Source organism: Schistocerca americana, chromosome 10 (genome assembly GCF_021461395.2).
Source record: "Schistocerca americana isolate TAMUIC-IGC-003095 chromosome 10, iqSchAmer2.1, whole genome shotgun sequence".
Classification (NCBI taxonomy): domain Eukaryota; kingdom Metazoa; phylum Arthropoda; class Insecta; order Orthoptera; family Acrididae; genus Schistocerca; species Schistocerca americana.
In genome coordinates, this window is record NC_060128.1 from 162877242 (window position 1) to 162899391 (window position 22150).

General features: G+C 40.1%; 1 protein-coding gene across 1 annotated transcript in view; it reads right to left on the bottom strand.

The window, feature by feature from the left end:
• Positions 1-22150, bottom strand: part of LOC124552746 (serine-rich adhesin for platelets-like) — a 239755-nt gene that overhangs the window by 173073 nt on the left and 44532 nt on the right. The window contains exon 4 of the mRNA XM_047127089.1: positions 17199-17464. Coding sequence (XP_046983045.1) covers positions 17199-17464 — 266 coding nt within the window. The remainder of the gene's footprint in view (positions 1-17198; positions 17465-22150) is intronic.

The window sequence follows — 22150 nt, forward strand, 5'->3', positions numbered from 1 at the left end:
ATTTTTGAAACATGACACAAAAAAATAACAAGAATAAGTCTTATAAAGTAACAGCCATTCCAAAATTACCCTACGGAAGTGTGTCTTGGATTGTTAAAGAACAATGTGAAAATTAGATACAAGCAGCTGAAATGGGTTTCTTGGGGGTGTGAAGACTGCAACAAAGAATACAGGAACAGTGATATTAGTGAGGAATTAAACATATTTTAATGTAAGAAAGAAAAATGAAGACAACAGAAGAAAATGGATTGAACATCTCAACAGAAATAACCAGGCAGACCACCTTAGGTCTAACTAATACCTGAAGTACAAAAGAAACCCACTCCTCATTCAAGGGAAAAAGTTAAAAATACTTTCAGCAGAGGTTATGCAACTGACTGACTGTCTACTTTTATTTACTTATACTGATAGAGGTCAGGCCTGCACTAGCTCATTTATAGCACTGATAACTGCAGTAAACAAATGTGGTAGCCATTAGTGAATATTTGTGTATTTCACTTTGCTTTGTGTTGTTGTTTCATTTTCTTACTTTGAAGTGAGTGAAGAGGTTACTCACAGTCCAACACCAGATTCGAGTACGAGTCCTGTGAACCTGGAGGGACTGGTGACTGCTATCACTGTGTGTAGCTTTTACTTTCAGCAAAGTACACAATGAGTGTGTAAGCTGCTATCCCTTGGAAGAGAGATGCAGTGCTTGTTCCCCTGCACTGTCCATCTTCTTTTGGCAACATAAATTCTCATTTGTTTACGATCACGGCCGAACACCACGTTAAAGTTTGTGCACTACACATTTTCATTACTCAGTGGTCACTGTTGGATGGTCAACAGATAAAAGTAGGAGACAAACAAAGGTTAAAAAATCTTGATTTATCATTATGTAGACAGGTACGTGGTAGATTTTGTAGATTCTATGATGATTTATTGTCTCCTCCTATTATTTAAAAACAGCTAATGAAAAATACAAGCGGTACAAAAGCATCACATTGAGAAATGCCATACTAGAAGACACAATGTCTCAGGGAAACACAATTCTTTGTAATTACTGTGAAGAAAGCTACCATTTTGGTTACTTGATACATTTTATAAGAATAAACAATTTCAACCTTACATAAAAGTCATTCTGAGATCATTTCATCCAATTACTGCAAAAAACAGCTTGTCAACAGAATGAATATCTACTTCCAAATGAATCCCTGTCCTGATGCCAAACTGTGCTTTATAGTAACTAGACATATCGTTCTTAGGATGACCTTTTTCAAAAGTCAAAACTGTTTATCCAGTAATTGTTAAATGTCTTTACGATTATGTCATGAGTGAATAAAAGACAACCTTCAAATAAATAACTGAAATTTGGCAATTGTTATCACGTAAGACATGTAGTGAAACTAAAAAGTTTATCTGAGGAGGGATCACTAATCACTAAACAGAAGAAGTGCTGAGTTGCAAACAAGCTTGTAGGCATGCTAGTGAATTACTTGGCTTTCAGATACATTTCTTCTTCAGAGTCCCCCCCCCCCCTCTCTCTCTCTCATTTGACAGGCAGTTATTTACCCTCATAAAAGGTCATCATTCAGCCTAGTCACCCCTAAAAGTAGTGGCTCAGAGCCAAACATACCTGTGACTCTGAAAAAGGTTTACTTTTACATTATGTAAAAAAGAGACAACACTGATTAATATAATGGTTTCACTGTCACCAACAAGCAAAGCCATAATTTCATTACTATATGTTACTGAGGGGTTGCTTCAGGCAAAGAGAATATGTTATAGAGAAATACTAAAATCACTTTTGCCACTAACAGCAGCTGAAGCTAATTAACCAGTCCCCTTGGAGGTTTAGCAACACAAGCACATAGAAGAGAACCAGAAATGGCTGAACCAAATTCTACATACATCAGACAAACTGATTTTTCATACCCCATTTATGGACAAAATAAACCCAACAAACCCACAAACCAAATGTTCATCATATATGACAACCTATAAATACTCCATATGATAGAAAACTGGAAGAAAAGGAAATGGACATATACATCTATGACTTATACAATAATATAACTGAATGAAATGATGTTTCAAGCATACACATTTCAACTTAATTTTAATTTGATACCATTAATGTCAAAAGTTCATACCACACACCCTGTATTTTTATGTTAAAAACATACTCCATACTTTTAATATAAATAACAGAATCAAAACTTACATGATCATATTTCATAAATAATAAACAGTTCTATGTTAAACAACAAAGCAGTTACTAGAAGCATGGACTAGTAAGCTTTGCAGAAGTTGTCACACTGATTTGCCAGCTAATCCCAATATCGTATCTATTGTCTGTACAGTAATCCTTACACATTGGTAACTATCACCAATCCTGAAATATCAACAGAGGGGTACAAATAAAGTTTTGTTTTGGTCTTCCATCTTAGTAAACTGCTAACAAAATACACAAGATTTTTGTCAGAATCACCAAACAAAACAATGACAGTGTTCCAAGGAGAATAATGCCGTATAAGAATAGCTCTGACACTGACAAACAAAGTGAGTGAAACCTTAAATTACTACAGACCATGTAGTGAACTAACACTATCTCAAAGAGATGTGTTTCTACTTCTCCCTGCACACATTATTCAGGCATTCATCAGCAGAAGCCACTAACATAAGTGTTACATAAACTAATGTAGGAATTGTTATCTACTTATTTCCTTACCAAGATATTCAATATGTTCTATTTTTCTGCAATTCTGACACGATCTGACACATAGGGTATTCTTTATTGTCCAGATAGGATCATGCCAGAAAAAGATATTTGATGATAGCTGAATGTCTTTTCCCATACATGAGAAGAAGATTTTGAGATACAGACATTAAAAAAAAAATTAAAACACTGAAGGAATGGAGGGTCTTTGATATCCCTGGTAAAAGCTGCTGCACAAGCCTTCAACAAAGACAGCTCAGAAATGCCAGCAGCAATGCATGGGAATATCGCATGAAGTCACAACTCTCATTTTGCCTTAGTCTTGCAAGGAGGAGGAAGAGTCATAGGAAAAGAAGCCTGATGAATCACTATTTAACACATTGTGGGCGGAACACAAGTAGGCCTCGTGGTGTAGCAGTTAGTCAGATGTACAGCAACTGAGTCTCGTTCATGCAGTGCATAAAAATTCATAGCTACCAATGCTCTTCCAGTCCTCCGTCAATAACAGTGTAGACTGAATGAAGGAGGGTCTCTGCACTATGCTACTGTGTGGTGTTTGAATTCTGCACAATCTGTGCTCCAAAACAGCACTTTGTATGTTACTGCTCTGTGTTGAGAGCCATACTGCATGTGCTCTACATAGTTTTGAAGTGGCAAATTTCGATGAAAGAGACTTTTTCAATACCTTGAAAAAATAAATCAACAATTGCTGTTCAGAAGGAGAAGTTGATGATTCTGATATTGATCCATATTTGTTTGTGGTTGAGTGCTCATATGAGTAACAAATAACAGAAAATAATGTAGTGAAGCATACAAACATTCATAAAACAACTCTGGTTGTAAGAAGTATCATAATTTGATAGTAGGTGATGAAACTGATGATGCACAGACTACTGATCTGTCAACTTCTCCACTGCTATGCCAAAGAGACTCAAGACATCAAATGAGAAAACAGGATAGAATACAGCATCCTATATGTGGTCTCCTTTACAGATGAACCACACATTCCTAGAATCCTCCCAATAATCTGAAGTTGCCCATTCACCTTCCCTACCATAATCCTCACATGGTTGTTCCATTCATATTGCTTGCAAATTTATGCCCATACATTTAAACGACATGACTGTGTCAAGCAGGACACTACTAATGCTGTATCAGATAGTTACAGGTTTGTTTTTCCAGCTCATCCACATTAACTTACATTTTTATAAATTTAGAGCTAGCTGTCATTCATCACAACTACTACAAATTTTGTCTCAGTCATCCTGTATCCTCCTATGGCCACTCAGTTTCGACACCCTATCATAAGCCACAGCACTATCAACAAACAACCACAGATTGCTGACCACCCTGTCTGCCAAATCATTTATGTATACAGTGAGTAATAGCAATTCTATCACACTTTCCTGGGATACTCCTGACAATACCCTTGTCTCTGATAAACACTCGCCTTCCAGAACAACATACTGTGTTCTACAACTTAAGAAGTCTTCGAGCCACTCGTATCTGCAAACCTAATCCATACACCCAAACATTTTTTAACAGCATGCAATGGGACACAAGTGTCAAACGCTTAGTGGAAATCATGAAATACTGAATCTGCCTGTTGCCTTTCACCCTAGTTTGTAGTAATCATGTGAGAAAAGGGAAAACTGAATTTTGCACAAACGATGCTTTCTACATCATACTGACTTGTGGACATAAGCTTCTTGGTATCACGAAAATTTATTATAGTCTAACTGAGATATGTTCAAAGATTTGCAGCAAACCGACGTTCGGGATATTGGTCAGTAATTTTGTGGGTCCATTCCTATGCCCTTCTTGTATACAAGAGTCATCTGCACTTTTTTCCAGTCACTTGGGTGGGACTTCGCACGGGATGGAAGATCCACAATAAATGAAACATAATAGGTAAGAAGCCAATACCATAGAATACTCTTTGAAAATCTGAATTGGGATTCCATCCGGACCTGGTGACTTATTTGTTTTCAACTCTTTCAGTTGTTTTTCTACACCAGGGATGCTTATTACTATGTCATCCATACGGGAGTCTGTTTGATGGTCAAATGACTGTATGTTTGTATGATTCTCCTGCATGAAAGATTTCCTGAACATGAAATCTAAAACTTCAGCTTGTGTTTTGCTATCTTCAACTGCAACACCACACTGGTCAACAAATGACTGGATGGAAGCCTTAGACCCACTTAGCATTTTAAATAAGACCAGAATTTTCTCAAGTTCTCTGTCAGACCTTTTGCTAAGGTGTGACAGTGGCAGCTCTGCCAGACCTTTTGCTAAGGTGTGACGGTGGCAGTTGTTGTCCACCCATAGTGAGTAGATCCTCCAATATGTAGAACTTGTCAGAAAAACAAGAATACACAATAAATATTTACACAGAAAAAAATGCTAAATTATCGTCCACAGATCCCAAGTTAAATGATCCTAAGCAAAGCATGTGGAATAAATAAAAAAAATTGTCTTAAACATATTTTTATTTAAAAGGTAATAAATAACTTTTGAATAGTAGACTACAAAACTACTTAGACAAAGTCAAACAATGGAAACTCCAGGCTGGAATGTCAACAATGTAAGGAAAAGATAAGAGTGCTACTTACTGTATGATAGCTACTTAGACAATGTTTATATGATATATATTGATACCTACTTCACATCACTTGCTGTGTAGCTGAGACTCAAAAAAAGACAGACAATTTTGATAAGAAATGAACATCTTCCCCCAGGAGTGTATAAATCACATCAAATGTTTGCTTATCATCCTTTCAAGAGTGAATAGTTCCAAAAGGTGGAAAAAATTGTTCTTCCATATGTTTGTGACAGGTATCATAAATGCATTTGTGTTGCATAAGGAGATATGTGGAACGTGGATGAGGGAACACCAACACACACACACACACACACACACACACACACACACACACACACACACAAAATGATTTAACTTTCATAAGCTTTTGAAGCCACTGGCTCCTTCTTCTGGTAGAAGAGCTGCAGGAGAAAGAAGAGGGGTGAAGGATAAGGACTGAGAAGGTTTAAGGAAAGGGGTACAGTTTAGAAAAGTCACCCAAAATCCCGGTGAGAAGGAAAGACTGATTGTTGGGGACTGCACGGAAGAGATTTGAAAACCTGTGAGCTTAAAGGTGGAAGGCAGGGTAATATGTAAAACAGAGGTCACTACTGAAACATCACTAAGTTAAAAACAGTGAAAAGCTAAGTGCATTGCATGTAACAGAGGTGGGAATGGGACAGCAAAAATAGACAAGTCAGAAAATGAAAGATGTAGGAAACAAATGGACTAAAGAAAGAAGTAGTTACTGTGAACAAATGCTGAGATAGAAGAAATTAACATAAATTAAGGCCAGGTGGGTGGTGAGAACGAAGGACATGTAGTGCTAGTTCCCAACTGCAGAGTTCCGAAAAACTAGTGTCTGTGGGAAGAATCCAGATGGCACGTTTGGTGAAACAGGCACTGAGATCGTGACTGTCATGTTGTACAGCATGTTCTGCAACAGGATATTGTGTGTCACCTGTATTCACCCTCTGTCTATGTCCATTCATCCTGACTGATAACAGGGTGGTAGTCATGATGATGTAAAAGGATATTTTTACAGAAATACACCACCACTCCACCTTTTGGAACTATTCACTTCAGCACTGGCTGAATGTAATTATCCCAACAGCCTAATCCAAAAGAAAATTTTTCAGGCCATCACATCCAATCCTGGTACAACTTTAGAGCACACCACGTGTCACCCAGTATTATCCTGGTCTTGACTGTATCAATCAGCTACGTTGACAAGGCCATGATTTCCTAAACTCATGCTCTGAAAGGAGATCTATTCTGTCCGAGATTTTGACCACCATAGCTTTTTCTATGCACCCTCCTACGAGCACCTAATAAAGCAACTGGCAAAACATGTACTATCAAAGGAAAAGCTACCTGTGAAATGACACATTCCGTATAGCAGCTGTTATGTTAACACTGTTCAGCCTTTTACATGCATGACTACCATCCAGTTATCAGTCAGGATGAATGGACATAGACAGAGGGTGTATAAGGCAACACACAATATCCTATTGCAGAGCACGCTGTACAACATGACAGTCACGACCTCTGTGCCTATTTCACCACACGTCATCTGGATTCTTCCCCCAGGCACCAGTTTTTCAGAACTCCACACTTGGGAACTAGCACTACAACATATCCTTTGTTCTCACCACCACCTGGCCTTAATTTATGTTAATTCCTTCCATCTCAGCATTTATTCGCAGTAACTACTCCTTTCTTTAGTCCATTTGTTTTCTACATCTTTCATTTTCAGACTTATCTACTTTTTGCCATCCCCACTCTCACCTCTGTTACATACAATGCACTTAGCTTTTCACTGTTTTTAACTTATGCACGATGTTTCAGTAGTGACCTCTGTCTTACATATTACCCTGCCTTCCACCTTTAAGCTCACAGGTTTTCAAATCTCTTCCGAGCAGTCCCAAACAATCAGTCTTTCCTTCTCACCCGGCATTCTGGGTGACTTTTCTAAACTGTACCCCTTTCCTTACACCTTCTCAGTCCTTATCCTTCACCCCTCTTCTTTCCCCTTCAACTCTTCTACCAGAAAGAGGAGCCAGTGGCTCCAAAAGCTTGTGAAAGTCAAATCATTTTGTGTGTGTGTGTGTGTGTGTGTGTGTGTGTGTGTGTGTGTGTGTGTGCGTGTGTGTGTGTCTGTGTGAGTTGGTGTTCCCTTTCTGACACCTGGTGAGTAGATATTTTAATCTGTCCATCTACATTATATTATCAATAATTGATTATTTTCACTGTTATAATACGTATCAAGAGATTTATCCTTTTTCAATTCTCGGACTGAGCAGATTTAATGGGCAACATTTTGCCGAAAAGGTACCACCTACTGAGACAAAAATTGCACCTGAAGTGTGTTCCAGTCAGTAAGAAACAGAAGGGAAAAATGAGATGGAAAGAACCAATCTGGTGGTATCTAAATTGTAATTAGGCTCTCTGTATGTGATGAGCATTTCAAACCATACCACACTCATGAAAATAATGTGTAAGAACAGTGTGTACATCTTTCTTTTCTTTCTACAACACGAACACGATTTAGTACAACATTTTGTATATCTGCTTATTTTAATATTTCACAGTAACATTTTTGTGACTACATGAATCAGGTCCCATAATTTCAAATTTGAAACTTCCCCTCAAATTAAAATTTTATGCTAGGCTGGGAATCGAACTCGGAATCTCGGAGAATACTCTAGCTGCCAAGCTCTCTGGCACGACTCACGGCCCGCCCTCAGTGCTTCACTTCTGCCTGTACCCCATCTCCTACTTCACAAAACTTTACAGATGTTCACCTGCATCCATAACAGGTCTAACACTGCTGTACGAAAGGGCATCACAGAGAAATGGTTCAGCCACAGTCACGGTAGATATGTGGGAGAACTTCTCTGAAGTTAGGAAACTATTGTTTTGTTTCGTTTTAGGGTGCAAAAACAAATAAGGTCATACGGACCCATGTCAGAACATTACAACACTAATACAAAAAAGGAGTTAAAAAGAACTACATGTTACGTCCAATCGATGGGAGGAAAGAGAGGTGAGAACAAACACTTCACTTGGAGAAAGATCTGCAAAACTTGCTGTAGAGACAACAGAGGTTCAGAACCAAAAATTAAATGTTCTGCACCATACTGCTACAATGGATAAGAAGTAAAATGCAGTTGACAAACCGCATGTCATTTACTGGACCCATGTGTAATTTGCTAAAACAACCCATAACTTAGACAGCAAACACATATTAGAACGTAAGTGGTTAAAAAAAGGGTATTCGGTCAGAAAATGGTGAAAAGTCAAAGGTTGATGACAATGAGCGAGCACAAAGTCGTGGGGGACCAACACCTAACAAATGGTGATGGCTAAAATGACAGTGTCCAGTACGAAACTCAACTAAAATGATCTCCTTGTGTGAGGAGGTAAACCAAGCCACTGGGAGAGGGTTAATTTCCTGCAGCTTGTTCCCATGAAGGGAAGGACAGTGATGATGCTAATGTGACACCACCTGCTGACAGATGGCAATGCGGAGATATTTGGAACAAATGGAAAAACTAGTGGCTGAGCTAGGAGGACTGCAGCCTTGGCAGCAGCCTCATTTCTCATCAAACTGACGTGACTAGGAACCCACATAAACATCACAGCAGCTCCCTCACGAGTGAGCAAGTAGAAGCTTTCTTGGACCTGTTGCACTAAGGGACACACTGTGTACAGCTAACAGAGGCTCTGAAGGGCACAGAGAGAATTGGAGCATGTGACACAATTGAGAAGCCTGTGTCGCTGGATGTACTGCGTAGCCTGATACAGGTTGAAGAGCTCTGCTGTAAATCCTGAGCAGTGTTCCAGAAGCCGATCTGAAAATCATTGATGCCAATGATGGAGGCACATCTGACACCATGGTCAGTCCAAAAACCATCAGTGTACACAAAGGTACTATTGCTAAGTTCCACACAAAGGCCGAGAAACTTACAGCAGTAGATCGAATCAGGAGTAGTTTCCTTAGAAAGTGAACGAAATCCAAGATGAACTAGGGCCACTGCATGAAGCCAAGGTGGTGAAGGGTTCACACTCATCAGGAAAGTGGCAGGTAGCGTGCAGTTAAGCTGCCGGAGCAATAGCCGAAATTGAACACCAGGACATAACAGAGAAGAGGGACATAACCCATACTGGCAGCTGCAAGAGTCATTGAAGGTGAAGGCATAGGATGGGTGGTCAGGCGTGGGAGACAAATGGCATGAATATCCGGTGAACAGAATATCACACCAGTATGACAGTGATAGTTCGACAGGTCCTGCATAGAGACTCGCAACTGCGCTAGTGTAAAAGGCTCCAGTGACCAAATGGATTCCATGACATTGGATTGTATTTTGATGGCATGAGATGGATGGACTTGCAGTTGCATAAACGGAACACGCATAGTCTAGTTTTGAACAGACAAGGGATCGGTACAAATGGAGGAGGCTGGTCTTATCTGCTCCCCAGGAAATGCCTCTTAGGACACATGGGACATTAAGAGACCGTGTACAGCGGGTGGCCAGGTAAAACACATGGAGGACCAACGAAGTTTCCCATCGAGCATGAGTCCCAGGAATTTCATAGGTTCAGCAAATGGAAGAGCAAGAGACTCAGGATGTAAAGACGGTGGAAGAAACCCATTGTGCTGCCAGAAATTCATACGAACAGTTTTGTCAGTGGAAGACCAACCCTACTGTCAATGCTCCATAAGTAATGATGATCAACACATTGCTGAAGATGCTGCTTAAGATGACAAGTTTGTGGAGAACTGCAATAGATCGCAAAATCGGTGACAGAAAGGGAGCCGGAAATGCCCCACAGGAGACAGGCCGTAATGGTGTTAATGGCTATAGCAAAGAGTTCGACGCTCAGGATAGAGCCCCGAGTCACCCCATTTTCCAGGATAAAGGTGCCAAAGGTGCCCGACAATGCAGAACTCACACGTAGTTTGAAAACTCAGTCTTTTAAAAAAATACTAAAGACAACGGAGCAGCCGCCCATGGAAGTGTCATGTGCAGAGTTTATGCGGGATGCCTGTCCTCCAGCAGGTGTAGTAGGCTTTCTGCAAATCAAAATACACAGACACGGTCTGGTATTTTCACAGAACATTTCATGACAAGGGTTGACAAAATGACGAGATTGTCAACTGCAGAAAGGCGCTGTCAAAATCCACATTGTTTAGTAAATTGAAAGACTTGAGCTATCATACCAGCCAGGCATGAATCATACATTCCATCACCTTGCAAAAATAGCAGGTGAGGGAAATGGGGTGGTAGATAGAAGGAAGGTGCGTCTTCTTATTGGGCTTAGGTATGGGGGTGACAGTGGCTTCACGTCAGCATCTGGCAAATGTGCCATTTGCCCAAATGCGATTGTACATATGAAGCAGAAAGTGTTTGCCCACAAGAGAAAGGTGCTGCACAACATCTGGATGTGGACATTGTCCAGCCTTGAGGTGGTAGATTGGGATGAAGTGAGAGTGTGATCTACTTCCCTCATAGCAAAGGCAGCACTGCAGCATTCACGATTCTCAGAGGAGAAGGGTATCAACTCGAGCCCTCCTCCACTCGTTTCTAAGGGAGGGAGGAAGGCAGGGTGATAGCGGATAGAGCTTGAAATCTCCACAAAATAGCAGCCTGAGCTGTTGGAGGTAGCAATGGGGGTCCGCAATAAAATAATTTGCTATGGCCGGCCGGAAATCTGGGGATTGACCTTGGTTCCAGAGAGCTGCCCAAAGTTGGCCCACATGGCGGAATAGGGCGTGGAACTGTTAAAAGAACTAGAAATGGGGTGAGGGAGTTGACCGATAAGCTGGAAGAAATCTAGCTAACTTTCTTGGTATCCCAAAAGATGCATCAACACAGTGCATGCCTCTGTTGAGAGGCCAGACAAACGTGTGGTTCCTGAAGAGGGGCAGCAGCCTTTTTCAGTAATTGCAGGGGCAACAGTCTGGATGACTGACTGATCTGGCCTTTTAACACTAACCAAAACAGCCTTGCTGTGCTGGTACTGCGAACAGCTGAAAGCAAGGGGAAACTACAGCCATAATTTTTCCCAAGGGCATGCTGCTTTACTGTATGATTAAATGATGATGGCGTCCTCTTGGGTGAAATATTCCAGAGGTAAAATAGTCCCCCCTTTGGACTCCGGGCGGAGACTACTCAAGAGGATGTCGTTATCAGGAGAAAGAAAACTGGCGTTCTATATTGAGCAAGCAGTAAAGGAAACAAAAGAAAAATTCGGAGTAGGTAATAAAATCCATGGAGAAGAAACAAAAACTTTAAGGTTCACCAATGACATTGTAATTCTGTCAGAGACAGCAAAGGACTTGGAAGAGCAGTTGAACAGAATGGACAGTGTCCTGAAAGGAGGATATAAGATGAACATAAAAACGAGGATAATGGAATGTAGTCGAATTAAACAGGATGATGCTGAGGGAATTAGATTAGGAAATGAGACACTTAAAGTAGTAAAGGAGTTTTGCTATTTGGGGAGCAAAATAACTAATGATGGTCGAAGTAGAGCGGATGTAAAGTTTAGACTGGCAATGGGAAGGAAAGCGTTTCTGAAGAAGAGAAATTTGTTAACATCGAGTATAGATTTAAGTGTCAGGAAGTCGTTTCTGAAAGTATTTGTATGGAGTGTAGTCATGTATGGAAGTGAAGCATGGACGATAAATAGTTTGGACAAGAAGAGAATACAAGCTTTCAAAATGTGCTGCTACAGAAAAATGCTGAAGATTTGATGGGTAGATTACATAACTAATGAGGAGGTATTGAATAGAATTGGGGAGAAAAGGAGTTTGTGGCACAACTTGACAAGAAGAAGAGACCAGTTGGTAGGACATGTTCTGAGGCATCAGGGGATCCCCAATTTAGTATTGGAGGGCAGCGTGGACGGTAAAAGTCATAGAGTGAGACCAAGAGATGAAGACACTACGCAGATTCAGAAGGATGTAGGCTGCAGTACGTGCTGGGAGATGAAGCAGCTTGCACAGGATAGAGTAGCATGGAGAGCTGCATCAAACCAGTCTTAGGACTGGTAAAATCACACAAATGAATTTTTATTTTTGCTCTTTCAAGTTAGTCGTTTCTTCTTCAGAAAAAATTTCCTTTGATGCTCAGTAGAAGTCAAATCGTAGTTAGAAGTAGTATTAACCAGTGAATTTTGGAAGGGAGTGCTACGCAAAATCAAAATTTTCAAAAGCGATGCAAGATTGTTGTTTCATGTGCAAAAGGGAACACAAAATGGCTGACTTGGTCAAGCACTGATAAATGAACGTCGCACCAAGGAAAATTAATTTATTCATTCTTGTGAATTATTATTGCTGTGATTATTTTGTGTTAATTTTAAGAGCAAATATCTGTGTGAAGATTTTTCTGACTTTGAATAATTTTTGGTAATGGTAAAAGTAGGAAAGAAAGTCATTTTCCCACTCAATAATGGTTTCACCAGCTAATATTGATAGTGAAGCACAAAATAATAATGATTCTTTAATGGATCTGAACTTTGAGCCATTAGAAAACCCACTACTTGATCCGAACATGGCAGTGAATTTAGAAAACACGCAGCCAAATGCCGACACTAATATAGGCACCGATCAGAGTGAACGAGAGACAGAAAAAGACGCAATATCAGCAGTAACGGATGCAAGCATTTCGCTTGACCCGCTTACCACTTTCGTACAAAAACTTGAAATGCGTGATCGCAAGCAGGAAAAACATGATCACAAAACTAAAGCTGAACTAGGCACAATTAAATCCGAGCTAATTACAATGAAGGCAGCTTACGCTCCAATTTTAAATCAATTCACGAAACTTGAAACTGATGTGAGCTAGTTGAAAACCTCTCACGATGAAGTAAAGACGAATGTGGAAACTTTAACTTCTGCAGTCTCCAACATTAAGCTCAACAACCAGAAAATCGTGGGCAAACAATTAGAAAGAAATTCAATAAAGGCATATCAAATTGGATAGCAGACAAGGAATATGAAACTGATTAAAAAAAAATGTAGCAGTCAACAATGCTGTGCAGCGCGTACACACAGAAATGTGTTCTGGCACAGAAGCAAATTATGATGAATTACGTAATGTACATTCAGATAAAAAGGACACCGATGAAGAAAATCCTATGTGGAAGCAAGAGGTAAACACCCACATAAGGAACCTGGAAAGGGTTATGTCAAGTGATACCAGATCGGAAGATAATTTTCCATCACATTGTGAAAATCCTATCATTGACATTAAACCCACTTACGGCAATGAACAAATATTTCAATCACCCAATATAGCGCCCGTCCAAGCTAAACACGAAAATGATCCATGTGCTAGCACCACCAAGACAGAACAAAGTTTGCTGAAACATCCTCATTTCCAAACTTTTTTCTGAAGACAAGAAGTCAGTCCACCCCATTGTACCCGTACAAGCTTTCACGAACATCTTACCAAGATGTTTGATGGAGTATCAGAAGATACAGTTCTTTATGTCGCACATCACAGGTGATGCAGCTTTATGGGTGAGTGAAGCATCAGAAGTATGTGACAAATTAGCAGATTTTGAAAGAGCATTTCTTTCTAAATACTAGTCCACGGGTATTCAGGAGCGACTGCCCAAAAAAGTGTATTCGCCCGAATTGTACAACCCACTTAAGGGAAGCTAGCGGAAATACTTCGAGAGATATATTGCGAAAATGAGGTATTGGTTGTAGCCAATCTCTCACAAAGAAGTGCTCCGCATACAAGGCAGAACTTCCTATCCACCTAAGAGATAAGTTGATTAATGTACCGGATGAGGACTTGGAACAGTTTCTGTCCGTGATCAACTCACTCGATCTCATCCAAGAAGACACTAAGTCGTATCAGGCTTATTCCAACAACTGCAACAGCTATCACAACAGTGATAACACTAACATCAGTGATGGTAACAAACAACACCAGAGTGGAAAGAACCAGTACACAAAAGTGAATGCAGCTGCATATAGTCAAAATAACCACTCAGCAAATAAACCAAACACGAATTACGGAAATAATAAGTGGAACCATAAGAACGGTAATCCAGCAAATGGTTCCAATAGAAACTGGAAGGATGGTAATGGAAATGGTTACAATGATTCCAACCATGATAGGAAAACACCAGGGAAAAACCAATTGGGAAATTCCTGGAATAATAGCAGTAATGTACTGATCCAGCAAGGTGCAAATGACAGGAACAAAAGTAGTCAGTGAAATCCTAATTATGGAAATGGTTGGCCTAACCGGTGGCCAATTTTATGGTTTGGGAATCCAACGCAAAAGATGATACAAGCCATGCCTGTTATTTCAAACCCGCACATTTGCAATAACAGTGACAACAGCTGCCCTATAACGAATCGTGTATGTGAAGTCATAGAGCAAGATGCCAATCCACAACAGTTAAACTAGAACCGACCGTTCTAAATGTGGTGTCACCGCCAGACACCACACTTGCTAGGTGGTAGCCTTTAAATCGGCCACGGTCCGTTAGTATACGTCGGACCCGCGTGTCGCCACTATCAGTGATTGCAGACCGAGCGCTGCCACACGGCAGGTCTAGAGAGACGTCCTAGCACTCGCCCCAGTTGTACAGCCGACTTTGCTAGCGATGGTTCACTGACAAATTACGTTCTCATTTGCCGAGACGATAGTTAGCATAGCCTTCAGCTACGTCATTTGCTACGACCTAGCAAGGCGCCATTATCATTTGCTATTTATCTTGTGATGCATGTACCGTCAGACCGATGTTTACCAATTATGGATTAAAGTTAAGTATTCCAGAAGTTACGTAACTTTTTTGCTAGTCTCTATTCCTTTAACTGTTACAGACCTCACGCCAGCCTGCATGAGCTTAAACGCGTGCCTTTCGGCTACCTCCTAGTGGCTTGGCTGTCTTGCCAAGTCACAACACTAAACAGCCTTCCTAGTGTGTTCATATTCCAAAGTGGTGGCAACTTCAAATCTGACCCGAACACACTGAGGTACAACAATGGTGTGGATATCAGGGAAGAACTTTTACAAGAGCCGAACACATGCAAACATATGGAAGATTATGTTTTGCAAGTTGCAATGAAAGTTTTTATAAACAGTATCCGTGTGAAAGCTACAATAGACACAGGGGTAATAACCAGTGTCATGAATTACACATTATACAATGAAGTAAATTGCATAAGGAGTCTTCCTGTTTTGCCTGTGCAAAACTGCCGCATTTCTGGTGCATTAGGCGGATCTACACAGTGTGTGAAGCAACAAGTGCAGGCCGATTTGATAGTAGAAGACTAGCACATACAATGCCACTTCTTACTCATAAAAAAATTGTCAGTTTCCTGCATTCTTGGCTGGGATTTTCTGCACAGTAGGGACACAATAATCAACCTACAGGCAGGAAAATATGTAGTTACAAATGATGGTAAAAGAATTGCACTGCAGCTCATTAAAACACCGAGCATGCACAACAGATACTGTCGTAGAATTGTTGTAAAATTAGTAGGTCCACGCATATTGCGGAACAATTTGAGAAGACAGAATTCCTGCACTCAAATGATTCAGAAGTAGCCATACTCAGTAATCTTGCCACTATCAAAGCTAAAGTATCAGAAACATGCTATCTGGAAAACATACAGACGGAAGAGCGGGCGAATCTCATTCAGGACTACGCTAATTTTTTTTTGCAGATAAACCCGGCATAATAAAAACTTTGAGTATGACATGGAAGTTGCCCCACATGAGACATTTTGCAGAACATCTTACACTGTACCATGGGCTAAAAAGGAGGCTGTAAAGGCGGAAATTCGTCAAATGTTAAAGAGTGGTGAATCCTAGAACCCTCATACTCACCATACAGCAGTCACATTCTAGCAATTTGTAAAATGGGGGGGGGGGGGGGGGGATAAGATTAGTGCTAGATGCTCACAACATCAACAAAATTATAATACCTGTACAAACTAGGCCTGAAAACTTGGAAGAATTGCTTCAACGTTTCCATGGAGCTAAATATTTGTCAAGTATTGACCTCCTATTGTCCTACTGGCAAATTTTACTCAGTGAAATGTCAAGGAAGACACTTCCTTTGTATTTGCTGGACGCAGTTATCAATTTCGAATGCTTCCATCCGGTTTGAATGTCAGCGCTGGAGTATTTATTTCCACTCTGGACAAGGTTTCAAAACCAGCGCTGTTAGATAAAGTCACAGTGTATGTGGATGATTTGTTAATTGCCACAGCTACATGGGAGAACATGTTGATCTACTGTGTAGAATTTTCACAAAGTTTGCCAACGCAGGAGTAACATTAAACCTCACCAATTCTAAATTTGGAAGTTCGGAGTTGAAATTTCATGGGCATATCATCTCACCCGACAGAACTGTTCCTGAGCCAGGATAGCTCGGTGCAATTGAACAATTTTCTGTGCCCATGACCAAGAAACAGTTAAAGTCTTTTCTTGGCCTAGCCTCATTTTTCAGATGTTTTGTCCCAAACCAGTTACTAAATGATGAAAATTTGTTGTCCCTATTACACAAAAATAACACTTGAATCGTGTCAGGAAGCATTCAAAGTCCGCCCTGGTAAATGCAAACTTGTTGCACCACCCAGTATGACGCAAGGCTTTTGTATTACTTTTTGTTGTGCCAGTCCACAACTCAACATCTCTCTTCATAAGGTGAGTAGCAATCCATCCTTTTCATAACGCCATCTTCAATACTTCACTTTTACATCGCTCTTCTCGTGATATTTCTCAATAACTTTCTTTTATGCACGTACTCTTTAGCCGCTAAAGTATGAAAACCCAACTGTAAGAGACTTAAGAGCCATAATTTTTGTTCTGTAAGCCCTTCATTGTCGTTCCTGTTTTATTTTTAAGAGCGTAAGTATTCAGACAGACGAGTGCCTACCTCTGGGCTTTGCAGACGCTGCCCCATCCCCAGCAGCAGCCACTACTGCTGCTGCCACTGCTTTGGGAGAGCCACCGCCTCTGACCCTCTTACGACTGCTCCCCTCATCACTGCCATTCTTCTGTCGCTCTCTGTTGGTCCCCCTGCCTCCTTCAGAACCCGATCTGCCACCACCTTCAGACGGAGCCTGTCGATCGGATGAGGCTGAAGTTGATGGGTGCTGATTCTGTCGACGCTTGGATGGAGCTGGCGACCGTTCAGGCGAACTGAAAATGGTGCAAAATTGTGGCATTTGTTGTAAATTACACTTCTGAACTGTAAGTGATGCACAGGTGTTACTTATTGTACTATTACAAGCTGTTAAATAATAGGAACATGAAAAAGTGGATCTCCAATGGGACAGACCAAGTAACTCTGACATTATTTTAGAGCAAGATCTTACAGAAGTCTATTAAGCAGGATCTGACAGATAACATAAAATACGCTCAATTGCTCACAAGTTGATTTTCTTGATCCAAACCTATGGGCGGGCAATATTGACCAAGTAATGGATATCTAGCACCATTTTTCTTCTTCTTCTTGACTTTTGCTATGCTGATATGGGTATGACAAAACGACAGGCCTGCATGAAGCATCCTGTTAACACTATGTGCCACCTCATACAAAGCAATGTCAATCTGTCTTCCACGATCATAATTATTTCAAATGGAAGCTGTGGATGAACAAAGAGCAAGGGCTGACATACAAACGGCAGTCATGTTGATAGGACACATTTTGAGCCATCAGGAAATGGTAAATTTGGTAATGTAGGGCAGTGAGGGGGATGCAAATGTTGGAGGGAGACCAACGCTTGACTACAGAAAGCAGGTTCAAATGGATGTTGGATGCTGCAGTTATGATGAGATGAAGAGGCTCACACAGTACTTTCTAACATGGAAAGCTATGTCTTTTGATGCACACAACAACTCAGACTAAAGACCGCCACCACAATGACAACAATAATAGAGTGCATTTCTGTATAATATTTATGTTACACACTTTAAAATTACATGCACAGCACAAAGTCCCTAGTGACTGGAAAAAAGTGCACGTGACTACTGTACTTAGCAAGATACTGACCAATATCTTTACTATCAGTTTTACAAAGCATGACTCATGCAATACTCAGCCTGACCTTTTCTCACATGATACACTGTGAACTATGGATGAGGAGCAACAAGCAGATTCCATACTCCTAGATTTCTGTTAAGCATTTGACACGGTGTCCCACTGAAACTGTTGACGAAGGTGCAAGCATACAGAATACGTCCCCAGATATGTGAGTGGCTCGAAGTTTTCTTAATTAACAGAATCCAGTGTGTTGTCCTCAACGGTGAGTGTTCATCAGAGACAAGAGTATTGTTAGGTGTGCCACACGAAAGTGTGATAGCGCCACTGTTATTTTCTATATACATAAACCGTATGGCAAATAGAGTACACAGCACCTTGTGGCTGTTTGCTGACGATGCTATAGTATATGGGAAGGTGTTGTCATTGAATGACTGTAGGAGGATATAAGGTGACTTACACAAAATTTTCAGCTGGTGAGATATTTGGCAGCTAACTCCAAATATAGGAAAATGTAAGTTAATGTTTATGAGTTGGAAAAATAAGCCCAAAATGTTCAGGTAGAGCATTAGTAGCACCGCACTTCCCACAGTCACATCATTTCAATTCTGAGAGTAATGATGCATGTGAGGCCTATGGTAGATAATGTGAATGGTTGACTTCGATTTATTGGGGGGAGGGGGGAGGGGATTTCGAGAAGGTGTGGTTTATCCATAAAGGTCATACATAGGATGCCTTGAGTGACATATTCTTGAGTATCTCTGCGACGCCGTACAATAATATGCCAATAGCTTCCACAGGATTTTGAGAAGAAACTTCAAGAATTTCAGCGATATGTTATCACACTTCGGAAAGAAGAATTTTTTGATGGGCCAAACAGGCAATGCTTATGAGACTCAAAATTGGTTTGATATGCCATGTAATTACATGATTAACGAGAAGGGTACAAAAGAATTTGTCATAAAAACATCTGGGTGTGAAAAACAGTGCTTAACAGTAACACCGGTAATCACAGCAGATGAGAAAAAACTTCCCCCTATTTTAATCTTCAAGTGAAAAACAAGTCCCAAGACACCTAAAGATGAAAAGCTATTCCCTGGTGACGTCATTGTTCGGAATCAAGAGAAGGGATGGATGACTGAAACTTTAATGCTTGACTGGCTTAGAAATATGTGGGAAATCTGTCCTGGTGGACTTTCCAAGCAACCATCAATAATTTGTCTTAATGCATTTCATGATCATCTCATTGACAAGGTAAAAAAGAAGGTCCACAGTGTACCCAGTGATCTTGTTGTTATTCCTGGAGGAATGACTTCTGTATTACAACCCTTGGACATTAGTATAAATAAACCTTTCAAAGGTTACGTTCAGGAACAGTACGAAAAATAGTTTTGCGAACCAAATTGTGAACTAATTAAATGTTCTGCACCCTAAATTATTGCGCACTGGGTTTCGGCTGCCTGGGAATGCACTGAAGCACCAACGATTGTAATGTCACTCAAGAAATGCTATATTTCAAGTACTCTGGATGGCAGTGAAGATGATGTCCTCTGGAATGACACTGATGATGGCGGGGAAGGAGGAAATGAACCAATTTCTGATGCACACTCTTCCGAGGATTCCAGTAATGATGAAATTAGTGAATAATGATGAGTAACGCCTGTAATTTACAGTATGTTTCTTTGTATGTCATGTAGGTATCAAGTTTGGCATTATTTTTTAATAATTAAAATGTCACTTATTACTGTAATGAGTAACTTAAAAATAAATTATTATTGTTTTTTATAGTTCATGTATACACTCACTATTGTTTGAAATAAAGTTAGCATTGTAAAATAAAGTTCAACAATAAAAATACCCTACCAGCAATGTGCCAAAATTCCTTTTTTTAATTAATTTATATTTTAAAATTGGGGTGCACATTACATTCGATGGTACATTAGATTTGTGTAAATATGGTTTTACCAATCTGTGTATATGGTTCAGCCTGAGGACTATATAAATAATTACACGAGTCTTCAATTACGTGGACAATTTTCTGGCTCTTGTTAGTTACTGGGCCATCTGAATTCTTAATTCATGAAACATGGTGCTCACTCAACAAAAATATCTGGTCTGTATTTTTCATATTCCTATTGCTTTCAATCGTTCCTCTCGTAATATATTCACTGTATTTCATCATATTGTTCAAAGATACACTTTATTGTTATGCTTGAAACTTTTGCCTTCTCTGATTTTCTTTATTTTGCTTTCTTCATACGAACACTATCTTTTGCTATTTGTATATATACATCCGTTAAATGAGTGCCCCATTCACTTGTGCTGAATTTGTGCCTTAATTTAACTTAGAATACCTATCTACTCTTTAGTCAATTCTCTTAATGTCACTGAACGGGTGAAGAAAGGAACATATGGAGAACACTAACCAATAAGATGGGACAGGATGTTAGGACATGGAACCAGGAAATATTTAAAAGAAAAAATTCAGGAAGTTGGGTGCGAGTGCTGCTCTGAGATGATGAGGTTGGCAGCACAGGAGAGGAATTTGTGGCTGGCCACATTCCTAACTTCATGCCAGAAGAATTTCTTTCTTCCTTTGTGTCTATTTTTACTCTGCATTTGGCTAGTGTACGATGCTTGCAATCTGAAATTTATTTAGTAGTGCCACATCTTGCATGTCTTCTTCAGTGTTTGGTAAAAGATTTTCATTTTTAGTTCCATTTGGTTCTTGCAATTTTCAATTTTCAGTTACTATTGGTGTTTTTCTTTTGTGGAATAATTTGCTAGGGATAAACAAGTTGTTGCCGCTGGCAAATTCTTTTTATATTTGGATTTTATGTCACCAGTACCCACAACTCCTTGGAAAGGGTCTTCTATCTCCTCATCAGAATGTTAGCATGTTGGGCACAGACATGACTGATTTCTGTGGAGTACCTTTTGTTTATTTTTTATAACAACTCTTGCTATTCTGGCTAAGGTTCCTTCAATATCTGTAACAGGGTTTTAATTTCTTACACTGGTGAGCTCAAGCAATTACTTTTTGCCTTACAGAATTGTTCAACATGGTAATGGAAAGCCCTTGGTGGAATAGAAATAATTTAAATAATACAGGTAAGAATGCACCAAATACTTGAGGCACAGTGTCATTCCTTACTTTCAGACGAATCCTCCTTCACAGCTATAGAGAACTTCCCCTTCCACCCCCTTCCCTCCCCCCACACACACAACCTGCAAAGTTGCTGTGCCAAAATCATACCCCAATTGAGTGGACAAGGGGAGAATAGGAATGAGGAACAGGAGACACTATTGAGGAAGGATGGCCGATGGCTAAGAGGTAGAAGCAGCAGGTGCGCAGAGTAAAAACGTGGTGCCAGTGAGCTCACTCTGGCCACTGGCACGGTGAGTTGTGTGGAGCACACAATAAGGTACACCAGTATACATTAATGATACCATAGCATGATGATCAGCAATCTGCTACCATTTACTGATAGGGCTGTAGTATATAGGAAAGTTTCGCCACTGGCTGACTGCTGAGGGGTACTAGATGACTTAAGATAGAATTTCTCTTTGGTGTGATGAATGGCAGCTTGCCCTAACTGTAGAAAAATGTAAATTAATGCAAAGTGGTAAGAAAAACAGTCCTGTAATGTTCGAATACATTATTAATAGTGTGTTGGTTGAAAAAGTCACATCGATTTATGACACGAGTGTGTAAGGACGGCAGTAGCGAAGGAAAATAATTTACTTCAGTTTATTGGGAGAATTTTTAACAAAATGTAGCTTCTCTATACAGTAGACTGTTTATAGAACACTAGTATGACCAGTTCCTGAGTTTTGCTTGAATA